Below are 14,632 nucleotides of genomic sequence, written 5' to 3' on the forward strand. Positions count from 1 at the left end.
GCATGCGGATATGTGAATGACTAGATCAGATGTGGGTTGCTAGCACTAGCCCAAGCCTTGATCACTAATACAATGAGAAAAAATTCATATAAATGTCTGGGCAATTTACAATTAGGGAGAACATCTACTAACTCCCATCTCTTATCACTAATACAATGAGAAATTGATGACAAATTCAAAAGCCAATAGACTACATCAAAACATTCAATATATGAAAGAAGGACACGCAAAAAGGACTTACAAGCGCAGATAATCTTGATCAATCATCATATTATCCTTCTGTTCAGGATCACCGAGGGATATTTGTGTTATATAGTGAAGAAGAACTATCCGAAAAAATGGATATTTGTGTAAGAATGCTGCTATTAGTGTAGGAGTTGGGATATTGTCCGGAGAAGTTGTCGAAACATCGATAAGAGTCAATTGGAATTGCATAAAGATCTGATAATTCATCTTCACTCTTTTCATGTCCATTTTCGGTAGGCCGAGGGTTATTTTTGGTGAACTTTCTTAAACTCTCAAGTTCCATTGCCACTTCCTTAATAGTAGTTCTGTCTTCTCCATGCAAGTGAAGGCAATTCTTAACAAGCTCGGCAATTTTCTGAAGTTGCTCAAGATTTCCTTCTTTTACTACTCTGCGATCAAGAATTTGAAATAAGCTATTCTGAAATAAATACTCTGCCAAATTTTTGTCCTGGTTACTTTTATCTCTCGAAATAGGTAATATCCCTGTCAAAAGTTCTGCAAGAACTACTCCGAAACTGTAAACATCACTTTTCTCTGTCAATTGACCTGTGCGAAAATATTCAGGATCTAAGTACCCTAATGTTCCTTGAACCGATGTAGCTTCAGGAACTAATCTTGAAGCTCCAAAATCTGCCACTTTTGCTATGTAAACATCGCCCAATAATATGTTAGTAGATTTGACATCTCTATGAATTATTGGCATCGATGCAGATAAATGAAGGTAAGCAAGTGAACTTGCTGTCTCTGTAACTATTCGTAGTCGATTTTGCAAAGACATACATGACTCTCCATATTGATTGTGGATATGCTCATAAATTGAGTTCCATGAGAAACGCATTCATAAACTAGTAAAGGCACTTCAGCTTCCAAACAACATCCAAAGAGTCTCACAACATTTCTATGGTTGACTTGAGTAAGAATAAGTACCTCATAGATGAACTGTTCAATTTGATCCTCGTCCACAAACTTAGATTTTTTAATTGCAACTATGCGATTATCAGGGAGAATACCTTTATAGACAATTCCATTTCCACCACGACCAAGAATTCTATCATTGGCATAGTTGTTTGTCGCCTTCTTCAAATCCTCAGCTGTAAAAATTTTGGCTGCTTCCACACAACCCTTTTTAGAGGAGATTTGTTGTTTCAAGAGTAAACCACCATTTTGTTGGAAGAACTTCTCCCGAAGTTTAATGAGTTTCGTCTCTTGATACTGAAATAGAGCAAAATTGTCCCAACCAATAGGGATATAAAGCCAACTCCCATACCTGTGTTTATAACAACAAAATTTGATATATGGTGCAAAGTTACCCCATTCATCATATATGATACATGGTGCATGTATCACAATTCACAAAAGAAATGCTAGTCTAGTTCCGAAAACTCAAGCTGGTTTTAGACGGAAACCGAAAAAATATAGAAAGGAGTAAACATTTTCTTATTTAAGCTGTGACATCAGTTCGCATGTCTCTGTTTCTCTCATTTCCCTTTTTCCTTTCATTTTTTTTTACAATGATTTGTTTGGCGTGTTTAAAATTTAGTGATATCTCTAACACCATCATGTATAATACTTACTTAAAAGATTATGTACTATGTATTGATGGTATAATGAACAATATTTACATAATTAGGTTACTTGTAAAGTAATTATAAGTAAATTTCTACAATAAGCATTAAGAAGTAAAGCAGAAACAAGTTCAATTTATGAGAATCTTACCAACAGAAAACTTGATCCATGGAAATTCAGAGTTCGAGCTCAGTGCAATACAGCCACTACTATTTTTTTATTTTTTTTTTGCCATCACCAGTGTATACTTCAGGACAAGAACAATTGTAACTCCCCAGCGTGTTTATGCAATTGTGTTCACACTAATTGGCATTTGAATCCGCACATTCATCAATATCTGACATGCAAAACAGAGAAATATTTCATATTAATCTATGGCGCTTTGTCTTTTTCTGTGAAATAAATTCTCGAGTAAAATCCCAATGTAATTCGCACTTTTCTTTTAGTGTTTGTCCTAACCCATTGCCATTATCCTAGTAGCAAAATAAAAAAATCAAGTTACCTTGGCAGCCGGAACTAATGTATGGATTGCCTTCATATCCTGAGTTACAACTTACAACTACACCTATAACCACCAAGACTTGTGTTGGAATTAACACATTGTTTATTCTCCAGGCATGCATAATCAGTACGGTTCTGTGCTTCAACACAAGTAAGACTTCCAATGGCCCAATCTAGTATGATCGGGACATTATTAAAAATCCTTTGTGTAAACTTAACATCATCATCAATAAGATCCTCAACGCCTCTGAATTGGATGCGACTCGCCTCACCAAGAAACGCATAGCCACATAGATTGAAAGACCAAACTTGCGTGTGGTTATCCATGCTTAGGATTGATGCATTAAAGTATTTCAATCCCTTTCGTATTTCTATTTGAACGCAACCAGTTCTCATACATCTTCCTTCAAAAATAATATCACTGGTACTAGTGCAGAGAGAGAAACATCCATTAGCATAGTTGAGTCCGATCATCACAGCAGCTTCATCACAACCAACGACGAAGAATTTGTTAAGGGATGAGAAATTTTAAGGAGTAGTTCCTAAAGTCATCCATGCAGGAACATCAGGGAGTTGAAGTAGTCCTTCGCGTGAGTAACACCTCCGAGCTACAGTACTTGATATGCGCATTTCACTGTCGGATATTTCATAGACATTAATGTTCCAAATGAGGGGTTTTGGAGAACCAACTGAAGTGTTGCAGTCGATCTCAAAACTAGGGTCAAAGGCACAACCAGATCCTATGCCAATCCCAAATGGGTATGGAACTGTAAGATTTCCACACTGTTTTGGGCATCCTGGTTTCGTGATATTGCGGTTTTTGGTTATGTTGTAAATGTTGGGTTGAGAGGTGGTGTTAGTGGTGGTTTGAGCGGTGGCAGTTGGCCCAAGTAAAGGTTAGTTTTTAAGATTGACAAAGGAACTCAAGCATGAACCAGGTCCATCCCTTCAAGTCCATCCCCTGTGTGCATAGAAACGGGCAGATTCGAGCATGCAGGATACACGTGAAGGAGATAAGCTTAACTTGATATACTTGATATCTCCTGATCGAAAAAGTTGCATAATTGATAAGGAGAAAGACTCTTTAATCAAAGAGAACACTATCCAAGATAGGGAAGGAGTTAGAAGTTGAAATTAACTAGAACTCTTCCACCAAGGAAGAGTAGCATCAGAATTCTAGTTAATCTTTATTTACTAACTCCATAAATATTAGTGTTGTTCTCTTTTACATGTGTTGCACAAACGTAGAAGTTAAACGTGAATTGAGAGCAAATAGCAAGGTAATTTTGCAAGAAGTTCGTGTGTGATTCAAGTGTGCAAACCTGAAGCTACATGAATCAGATAGAAGAATCAGCATCAACTATCTGTCTTTTATTCTAGTTCAATTGTAGTAAGTTTTTTCATATTGTACCTTTCATATTTGTCTAGAGGCATTGTAATAGGTACACAGAGTTTTCATGAAGAGACTAACACCTTTGGAACATATCAAGATGAGCGCACCACCTGGAAATTGGGAAGGGCAATCCACAGATAAGCATCCACTCTTTAATGGCTAGTACTACTCTTGGTGGAAAAACAGGAGGAGAGACCACATTATCGGAGAAGACTATGAGCTATGGGACATTGTCACTGATGGTCCCCTGGCTACCATGAAGAAGAATGATGAAGGAGTAGATGTGCCAAAAACAAGAGCTGACTGCAATGTTGAGGACTTGAGGAAATGGGAAATCATGCTAAGGCCACAATGGCTTGAGTGCGGACTTGGTCCAGACGAGAACAGTAGAATTCAAAGTTGTACCACTACTAAGGAAATCTGGGACACTTTGCAAGTGGCTCATGAAGGAACACCTCAAGTGAAGAGGTCTAGAGGAACACTGTTGTATTCTCAATATGAGAATTTCACCATGAAGGAAGGGGAAACCATCCAGGAGATGTATACAAGGTTCACCACACTGACAAATGAACTTAAGTCTCTTGGAAGGGTTATTCTTGAAGAAGACAAAGTTGAGAAGATTTTGACAAGGGTTCTGCCAGTCTCTTGGGAAAGCAAAATCACTGTTATTCAGGAATAAATGAATATTGCCACTCTTAAGTTGGATGAGCTAATTGGAAATCTCACTGCCTATGAACTTAGAAGGCAAACCATGAAGATGGATGCACCCAAGAAGGAAAGGAGCATGGCACTCAGAATCACTGAAGGTGCTGATCTAGAGGAGGATGAAATGACCATGATCACAAAGGACTTCAAGAATTACCTAATGAGAGGAAAGGGTCCTTCAAGAAGTGGAAGCTACAACAAACAAAGGGTTACTGAAAAACAAACCAATGAGGGGTGTTACAAGTGTGGGAAGACTGATCACCACATCAAAAACTGCCCTCAATGGGAAATTGAATGGAAGAAGGAAAGAACTGAACGAAGGAACAGGTTCAACCCAAGAAGAACAAAGGATCAACAAAGGCTATGGTTGCTGCCTGGGGAGAAAGCTCAGATGAGGACTCAGAGGATGAAGATGGAGATGAACAAGCACTCATGGCAATTGGAGAATCCGATGAGGAATCTGAGGTAAGTATAATTCATCTCAAAGACAAGATTAAATTTTTTCTAAAGAAAGGCTATCTGAGTTACTCATGGATTTCATTGATGAATCTGAGGATCTAAACAATGAAAACGAACAACTGTCTAAGGAGTGTGTGATTTTGAAAGCTAAGTGCAAAAATCTGGAACTTAGGGCTAGTGAAAGTGAATGTAAAAATGCTGAGTTAAAGAACCGGGTTCATGAACTTGACACCACTGTCCTAGAGCTTAGATTTGAAAATATAAAATTGAAATTAGGAACTGGTAAAAAGAAAGTTGATCACACACAACTCACTTTAGAAGAAAATGTAGGAAAAATAAAAGATGAGTTGTACAAAAGAGATGAGCAGATAAGAGTCCTTAAGGAGGATCTAAACAAGGTTAAGCACGAGCTAGATAGAACTTGTAAATGGAATAGGTCCTCCGATGCACTTTCATGGCTACACGAACACCATAGTAGCAACAAGAGAGGACTTGGCTACGGGACCCCTGCACCTAAGTGGGATCCCAAAAGCAAGTACCTTACACTTCCTGAGAACAAAATTTGCACACACTGTGGTAAAACTGGTCACTTTAAAAGTGAATGTATTGCAAAAGAAAAGGCTAGTCAAAAGAATAAAGAATTTGTTCAAGGGAAAAATAGGCTGCCAGGTTGGGCTAAAAAGAATCTGATTTACCCTTTTGCCTATAGAAAAGGACCCAAACTAGTTTGGGTTCCTAAGACTAATCCCTGATTTCCTTTTGCGGGTCCAAGTGAAGGGGAGCAGCCAAATATGATACATGGATAGTGGCTGTTCAAAGCATGTGACAGGAAGCAAGAACCAGTTCCTTTCATTTGAGGACCCGAAATGAGGTAATGTCTCCTTTGGAAATGGGAAGAAAGGTGAGATCATTGGGGTTGGAAAGGTAGGTAAGACTGATTTTCACTCTATTCAGAATGTCTACTTGATAGATGGCCTAAAGTACAGTCTAATCAGTGTATCACATATACATTTCTATGCAACTTTTCGATGAAGCCAAAAGGGGGAAAAGGTTGTGCTTTAAACAAGTGATGTTTAGACTTTGAACATTGATGTTTATAACCTAAGGTACCTGGTCCTTGATGATAAGTGATAAAAAGGAAAAATGTTTCTAACATTGTGTTGATGATGAGCTGAGTTCTGGCAGGGCCTAAGTGTATGAAAAGCACAGAGTTTGTCATCATCAAAAAGGGGGAATTTGTTGGCCCAAGTAAAGGTTAGTTTTGAAGACTGACAAAGGAACTCAGACATGAACCAGGTCCATCCCGTAGGTCCATCCTTCAGGTGCACAAAAACGGGCAGATTCAAGCATGTGGGATGAACGTGAAGGAGATAAGCTTAACTTGGCGTATTTAATATCTCCTGATCGAAAAGGTTGCATAATTGATAAGGAGAAGGACTCCTTACTCAAAGAGAACACTATCCAAGATAGGGAAGGAGTTAGAAGTTGAAATCAACTACAACTCTTCCACCAAGGAAGAGTTGCATCAGAACTCTAGTTATTTCTTCATCTACTAACTCTATAAATTGTAGGATGTTCTCACATTACATGTGTTGCACAAAAACGCAGAAGTTAAACGTGAATTGGGAGCAATATAGCAAGGCTTTTTGCAAGCAATTCGTGTGCGATTCAAGTGTGCAAACCTGAAGCTACATGAACCAGATTGAAGAACCAGCTCCATAAAGAGTTTTATGTGTCTTTCTTTATTTCTAGTTCAATTGTAGTAGGTGTTTTCATATTGTACCTTTTCAGCTTTTATCTAGAAGCAATTGTAATAGGTATTTTTGAGTATTCAAGTTAGTAGTTAAACGTTTGAAGTTTGTCGTCAGCTAAGTTAGAGGGTNTCCACTCTTTAATGGCCACTACTACTCTTGGTGGAAAAACAGGATGAGAGATCATATCATAGGAGAGGACTATGAACTCTGGGACATAGTCACTGATGGTCCTTTGGAAACTACAAAGAAAAATGAGGAAGGAGTGGATGTGCCAAAAACAAGAGCTGACTGCAATGCTGAGGACTTGAGGAAGTGGGAAAAGAATGCAAAGGCCAAGAAATGGCTTGTGTATGGACTTGGTCCAGACGAGTACAGTAGAATTCAAAGTTGTACCACTGCTAAGGAAATCTAGGACACTTTGCAAGTGGCTCATGAAGGAACACCTCAAGTGAAGAGGTCTAGAGGAACACTGTTGTATTCTCAATATGAGAATTTCACCATGAAGGAAGGGGAAACCATCCAAGAGATGTATACAAGGTTCACCACACTGACAAATGAACTTATGTCTCTTGGAAGGGTTATTCTTGAAGAAGACAAAGTTGAGAAGATTTTGACAAGGGTACTCCCAATCTCTTGGGTAAGCAAAATCACAGCTATTCAGGAATCAAAGAACATTGCCACTCTTAAGTTGGATGAGCTAATTGGAAATCTCATTGCCTATGAACTCAGAAGGCAAACCATGAAGATGGATGCACCCAAGAAGGAAAGGAGCATGGCATTCAGAATCACTGAAGGTGCTGATCTAGAGGAGGATGAAATGACCATGATCACAAAGGACTTCAAGAAGTACCTAATGAGAGGAAAGGGTCCTTCAAGAAGTGGAAGCTACAACAAACAAAGGGTTACTGAAAAACAAACCAATGAGGGGTGTTACAAGTGTGGGAAGACTGATCACCACATCAAAAAATTTCCTCAATGGAAAATTGAATGGAAGAAGGAAAGAGCTGAACGAAGGAACAGGAAGAAGGAACAAGCTCAACCTAAGAAGAACAAAGGATCAACAAAGGCTATGGTTGCTTCGTTGGGAGAAAGCTCAGATGAGGACTCAGAGGATGAACATGGATATGAACAAGAACTTACGGCAATTGGAGAATCCAATGAGGAATCTGAGTAAAGTATAATTCATCTCAAAGACAAGATTAATTTTTTGTCTAAAGAAAGGCTATCTGAGTTACTCCTGGATTTCATTACTGAATCTGAGGATCTAAACAATGAAAAGGAACATCTCTCTAAGGAGTGTGTGATTTTGAAATCTAAGTGCAAGAATTTGGAACTTAGGGCTAGTGAAAGTGATAGTAAAAAATGCTGAGTTAAAACACCAGGTTCATGCACTTGACACCACTATCCTAAAGCTAAGATCTAAAAATCTAAAACTAAAATTAGGAACAGGTAAAAAGAAAGTTGATCACACCCAACTCACATTAGAAGAAAACCTAAGAAAAATGAAACACGAGTTTTACAAAAGAGATGAGCAGATAAGAGTCCAAGGAGGATCTAAGCAAGGTTAAGCACGAGTTAGACAGAACCTTTAAATGGAATAGGTCCTCCGATGCACTTTCATGGCCACATGAACAACATAGTAGCAATAAGAGAGGACTTGTCCATGGGACCCCTGCACCTAAGTGGGATCCCAAAAGCAAGTACCTCACACTTCCTGTACAGAATCTGCGCACACAGTGGTAAGACTGGTCACTACAAAAGTGAATGTAACGCAAAAGAAAAGGCTAGCCAAAAGAATAAAATATTTGCTCAAGGGAAAAATAGGCTGTTGTTAGCCCCTTAAGGTTCCTCAGCAGGTGTGGGTTGTGACAAGGATTTTCATGATGGCCTTGGCACACAACCTGAAAAATGGGGCAACATCATGACGGGCAGCTCGACATGATGGACTATGCGGGGGTTGACAAACCCACCTTGAACGGAGGCAAGGCGCATTTCACTTAGACGTGCGGGTTGGCATAACAATGGCAAGGCAAAGTCATGTCAAGCAAGGGCAAAGACATGGCAAGAAAAGGCAAGGCAGTGCGGGACAAGCAATGACAATTGATGCGGGCAGATTTGATCAGGTTGGGGGTGACTTGACATAAGTGGGCAGTTGTGGCAATGGGCGTGTGCGGCTAAGTCAAAATGCGGTAAGCTATGGTCATGGAATTGGGGTGGACCAGTGTCAAAGGGCAAGGCTGGGCGCAATGCCAACCTTGGGCGTGCAGACAGCTGGCCAAAACAAGCATGCAGGGCACATGTCAACGCAGTTGAGCAGTTACAACTGCCCTATTCAAGCATGACTGATCGTGGGGCTAAGTTGAGGCACGTTATTGGATCATGGCTGATTGTATGGCTTAGTTATATACGTTTTTAGCATGCTCACTATGTTTGCTCATCAGTTGGCGCTTGTAAACAGATTGTCTTAAAAGCTGCCAAGTGTAATTGGGCAGCCTACACTATAAATAAGTGCATAGGCTGTCCCAAATGGGCAGAACTTAGCTTGTGGCATATGTGGTAGCCAAATTTCGTCTAAGTATATTCCTAAGGGTGGGAAATCGTTTTTAGGGCAGGGAATTAGGGAATTCTTTGTATTGGCCATAGGGTTGGCTTATTGTGTTCTTGTATTCATATTTTAATACATGTTGGGGAGAAATTCCTGTAATTTTCGTGTGTGACTTTTACTTTATTTTGCTGCCTAAATTTATCTAAGTCTCAAACGTCCTAAAAATAAAACTATGTGTTGGAAAGGCTGAAGTCAAGGCTGGGCTTGACTGCAGCACGGAGGTGAATCTCGGGCAGAATTTGAATGACATAAATCACCCCTGTGACAACTGGTATCAGAGCGCGGCTGGATCGCGGCGAAGACACGACGTTCGTTGGTTGAATTTTGTAAAAGATGGTCGGTGGCAACTTAGAGCTGAGGGAAAAAGTTACTGCATTGGAGGCACTCGTCGGAACTATTGATGGGGATCAATTCTAACCATCGTGACTCGTCTCGCCTATCTTGAGGCCGAGATGAACAGGCTGAGCCAAGAGTGCACAGATCTAAAAGCGGAAAATATGTTGCTGCGTCGTGCTGTTGGCAATGATGAAGCACAGCGTGGGGCAGATCGTACCAAGGTCAGAATTCCGGAGCCTAAAGAGTTTAATGGTGCAAGGAGTGCCAAGAAACTCGAAAATTTCCTGTGGGGTATGGATCAGTACTTTCAGGCTGTCCATGTGCGAGATGAAGACAAGGTCACCATTACGACTATGTACTTGGTGGACGATGCAAAGCTTTGGTGGCGGACGCGTGTGGCAGATGATGTAAGTGCTGGTAGGCCGAAGATTGACTCTTGGGAAGGGCTGACGAAAGATTTTAAGGATCAATTCTTTCCTAGCAATGCGGGTTGGATTGCTAAAGATCGTTCGAAGAAGTTGAGACAAACTTGAACGGTCAGGGATTATGTCAAAGATTTCAGTTCTTTGATGCAGGATATAAGCAACAACATCACTGAGGAAGACAAGCTGCACAATTTCCTTTACGGGTTGCAGTCGTCGGCGCAGATGGAACTCTGAGGGCAGAATGTTAAAGATCTTCCTAGTGCCATTATTGTTGCGGATGCGTTGGGTGATTTCCAGTTGGGACGAGATGGTACTGATTTCTCTACTACTTCAAATTCCAAAAACGGGAACAAGGACAAGGCAAAAGAGTGGAGGAAAAACGAAAACGACAAGGGTAATGATGTTGAGGGCAATGACAATGGAAAAGAAAAGCAATGTGCGACCTTCGACAAACAAGGGACAAAACAGCAAGTTTGATGGCTGGTTTATTTGCAAAGGATCACACATGGCGAATGTGTTACATCTCGCGTTTTCGTATGTTAAAAGTTTCGTCTTCAGTTAATTGACGTAGACTCGGGATGAGATCATCTTGACGTTAACGTATTTACGCTATTTATAACAATAGATAAATAAGTATCATAAAGGATAAAGGGTACACAAGCTAAAGAAAACAAGTTTCGTTGAAAATGGCAAATTTGGGATAAAAATACGGGTCGAGCTATACTACCCGATATTTATGGACTAGTACCATACAAGGTACCATATGGCCGTGATAATATGATGTATAAAGTATACTAAAAATAAGTAGAATTTGAAGTAATTTGGACAATTTTTTTGAATTATGCGGGTAATTGGTTAATTATCGGGTAACGAGACATTATCCGGTTAACTAATAAGTGGATAAAAATTTATAAATTATACCACAAAACGTGGCAAAAAAGCCACAAACTAAAGAGAATGACTCTTTAGTCTTCTTGAATAGGTAGCAGTCATGCTAGCCAAAGAAGGGACATTACATATTTTATAATCATTATACAAGTTTTATCATAAAACATAGGAACTCCTTACAATTCAATGATGCTGGAGTTTGGAATTCAAAAAGAAAACGTTAGCTTCATGGTCTTGAAAACGTTAGCTCCTGTTTAGCCAATTCAAGCTTTGAACAAAGCTAATTTTCCATTTCTTTTGAACAAACACCAACAGAACATTAGCGAGCTTCCACAAAAAAACATTATCCAACCAAAAAAGAAAAAACCAACGAGAATTATTGGAAGTTTAACAACGCACAAATTATGCGGTTCTAAAGGAATATGGTGCTATCTTCTCCGATAATATTATACGGAGTTTTCTCTACTTCATGTATGTTAAGGTCATCCCTTCTTTCGTTTTGGCATGGTCCAAGTTATATAGAAGAACGAGCAAACGCACGGTTTTCATAAACGACTCTATTCATAGAAATACTAGGGGTCTCTTTGTTCTTGATTCGCCATGTGATATATTATTATATCTCCTGTTCATGGGTCTCAGAATAATACGCANCCCCGATAAAACGTGAATCCTAGCAGCAATATTACATAAAAGGTTAAGTTATCAGTGGTATATTGTAGATCAATACTGAGGTGAATCAACAATGGATGGACAAAAGCTACAAAGTATGAGATAAGATTAGGCCGTCATTCTAACGATGAACAAGAATAAGGAAGCATTAAAGGACTTAAATTTGTACATATGGAATGAGCAACGAGAGTAAGCTGGGACTTGGTAGCAGACCTTAGCAACGATAAATAAAAGTAAGAGCTATGGCAGTAAATTGTTACAGATGGTTAAACGGACCTATGCAATGAGACTTAGCAATATTCGTAAATCCAACAAAGTATCGAGCAAAAGACTTCAATATACCTACAGAGGCCTACAGAGGCATCCTATTAAGCCTTGTATATACAAAGTAAGGCCTACATATTGACTAAAAGGTATGAGGAAAAAGGAAAGATGAATCGCATAAGTGCACCTACAAAGCCAGGGTCATACAGTCCGCATGACAAGAGGTAACAAAAGTTGCAAGAATAGGAAGATTTTGACCACAGGTCATGATATCAGCAAAAAGACTAAAGGGGGGAATACCCTAGACTTTGGATTTATTCACAGAGCAACTACTTGAATGGCAAGAAGAGTATTAATGTATTCACAAGAGCTATAAGTTACTAAAATGATAAGAGCATCAGTCAACATTTGAGGACGAATGTTCCAAAGGGGGAATGATGTTAAACCCCGCAATATTGCACCCTGCAGTATTTTACGTTGAAGTTGTCGTAAGGTAATTGACATCCGTCCAAGGAAAAGATTATTTGGGGATTATAAGGATTATACTATTTCACAAGTGATTAGTAAATTCATGAAGGTGAAAGGGGGAGCAAGTCTAAGAAAATGAATTTTGTCAAAGTTTGGCATTTTGGGATAAAATATGGCCCGAGCTAAAATACCCGGTATTTATGGACTAGTACCATACTAGGTACCTCATGACCATAACAGTAAGGCGTATAAGGTATGTGAAAAGTGAGTAATATTTCAAGTAAGTGAGAATAATTCTCAATTTTGCGGGTAATTGATTAATTACTGGGTAACAAAATATTACCCGATTAACTAATAAGTGGATAAAATTAGTAAAATCATCTCCTCCCAAAAACGTGGCAGTAGCCTACTCTTGATGCAAATGACTAAGTAGTTAGATGATATTAGGTGGCAATCTAATAAAATTCATTACATGAATTAAGTTAGTGTCATATATATCCATAACTACTTTTCTATCCATTATAGACCTTTCATTTGATCATCATCCAATCTCTTTACTTCTTGGCATAAAGGGATTGTTTTATAAGAATCACTTATACAAAATGGAAAAGAACGTATAAGAATTCTCACTGCCTTCATTCCCTTAATCACCTAAATTACAGCCATTTTCCCAATCTTGCGACAACCCCTCTATCGATTCCCTACCCTCTGATGCCATCAAACACGAACAACTCCTATTCATACTTCTAAATTTCCTAGCTACAATCACTGGCCTCTATCTTCTCTTTGTCCATTCGGCAGATCCATCACTGGCTCGTGTGATTTTTGCTGGTGCAATTTCACTTCTTGGCTATACAGTAATCTGAGAATCATAACCTCAAATTGCACTTCTCAGTAGACATGTTTGTTGGCAACGAAATATCAAAACGTTCTCAAACCATACGCTAAGGCTCAATCCAACCAAGAATATTATACAGATTTTTTCCTACTCCGGGTATGTTAAGGCCCTCCCTTCTTTCTTTTGGCATGGTTCAAATTATACTAAACAAATTATACTGAAGAAACGAGCAAACGCACTTTTTCCATAAATTACTCTATTCATAGAATTATTAATGGGTGTTGATTATTATAGCTTGGGGGTGTACTTGACTTTGGTTTAAATATATTAAGTAATCAAAGGATAGAAATTGAAATAAAAAAAATTACTGCCAATCATTTGAATGCAAAGCTTCTCCAATATGAAACAAACTTTGGCAGAACAATTTCAGTCAAACAGAGAAGAGGATCACTTTGGACATGTGAACTTAATTTCTGCATATTGAGTTAGAATTCACAAGTTAGACATGTTAAGCCTAAATATTCATTGAATTGTTTGAGGTGCATATGTTCTTGAATTTCCATGTGTCATATTATTATACCTTATGTTTATGGGTCTCAGAATAATATTCAGTTGGAAAAGTTTATCCGGAAGGAATATTGGGATTATTACGTAGTTTTCATGCATTTCATACATGTGCATTGACCCATGACCAGATGGCGTTATATACGCGTATATATGTAAATATATGTATATGGGATATGGGAAAAGGTTACGGCATTATATACGCACTACCACCTGATCAGCTGGTATATGATAATGATGCTGCCCACAGTGGCTGAAATATGATTCAAACGGCGTATATACGCACATATATATGTATGTATTCAAACGGCGTTATATAAGCGTATATATGTATGTATGTATGTATGTATATATATATATATATATATATATGTGTGTGTGTGTGTGTGTGTGTTTATGGGATATGGGAAAGGTTATGGCGTTATATACGCACCACCACCTGATCAGCTGGCATACGATGATGATTTTGCCCACAGGGGCCGCTTTGATATGATGGGATGCCCTCAGAGGCAGATGACGTTATGAAACATGTACCTATGCACGACATGACATTCATATGCATATGCATGATGCTAAAAGTAATTTATGATTTACAAAGTTATTCAGACTTGCAGGTTGAGTCATGTAATCTATATTTCTTCCATGTCTCTTATGTACTTACTTATGTGCCTTACATACTCGGTACATTATTCATACTGACGTCCCTTTTGCTTGGGGACGCTGCGTTTCATACCCGCAGGTCCCGATAGACAGGTCGAGAGCCCTCCAGTAGGCTATCGACTCAGCGGAAGATGTTGGTGCGCTCCATTTACTTCGGAGTTGCTTGTTTGGTTAGTATGATCTAGACGTGTATTTTTTTGGTATGGCGATTTTTTGGTATGGGGGGACTCTATCCCGACCTTTATGACATTTCTGTACTCTTAGAGGCTTGTAGACATATGTCGTGTATAT

The 14,632-nt window shown here is 38.9% G+C and overlaps 1 protein-coding gene across 1 annotated transcript; it reads right to left on the reverse strand.

Annotated features, from left to right (window-relative positions):
• On the reverse strand, positions 290 to 1,511 carry LOC109233519 (wall-associated receptor kinase 1-like). Its single transcript, XM_019399408.1, is given in 3 exon segments — positions 290 to 1,063; positions 1,066 to 1,448; positions 1,451 to 1,511. Coding segments are annotated over 3 exon segments (1,218 nt in total).

The sequence above is a fragment of the Nicotiana attenuata genome, chromosome 10 (genome assembly GCF_001879085.1).
Source record: "Nicotiana attenuata strain UT chromosome 10, NIATTr2, whole genome shotgun sequence".
NCBI classification, from domain to species: Eukaryota; Viridiplantae; Streptophyta; class Magnoliopsida; order Solanales; family Solanaceae; genus Nicotiana; species Nicotiana attenuata.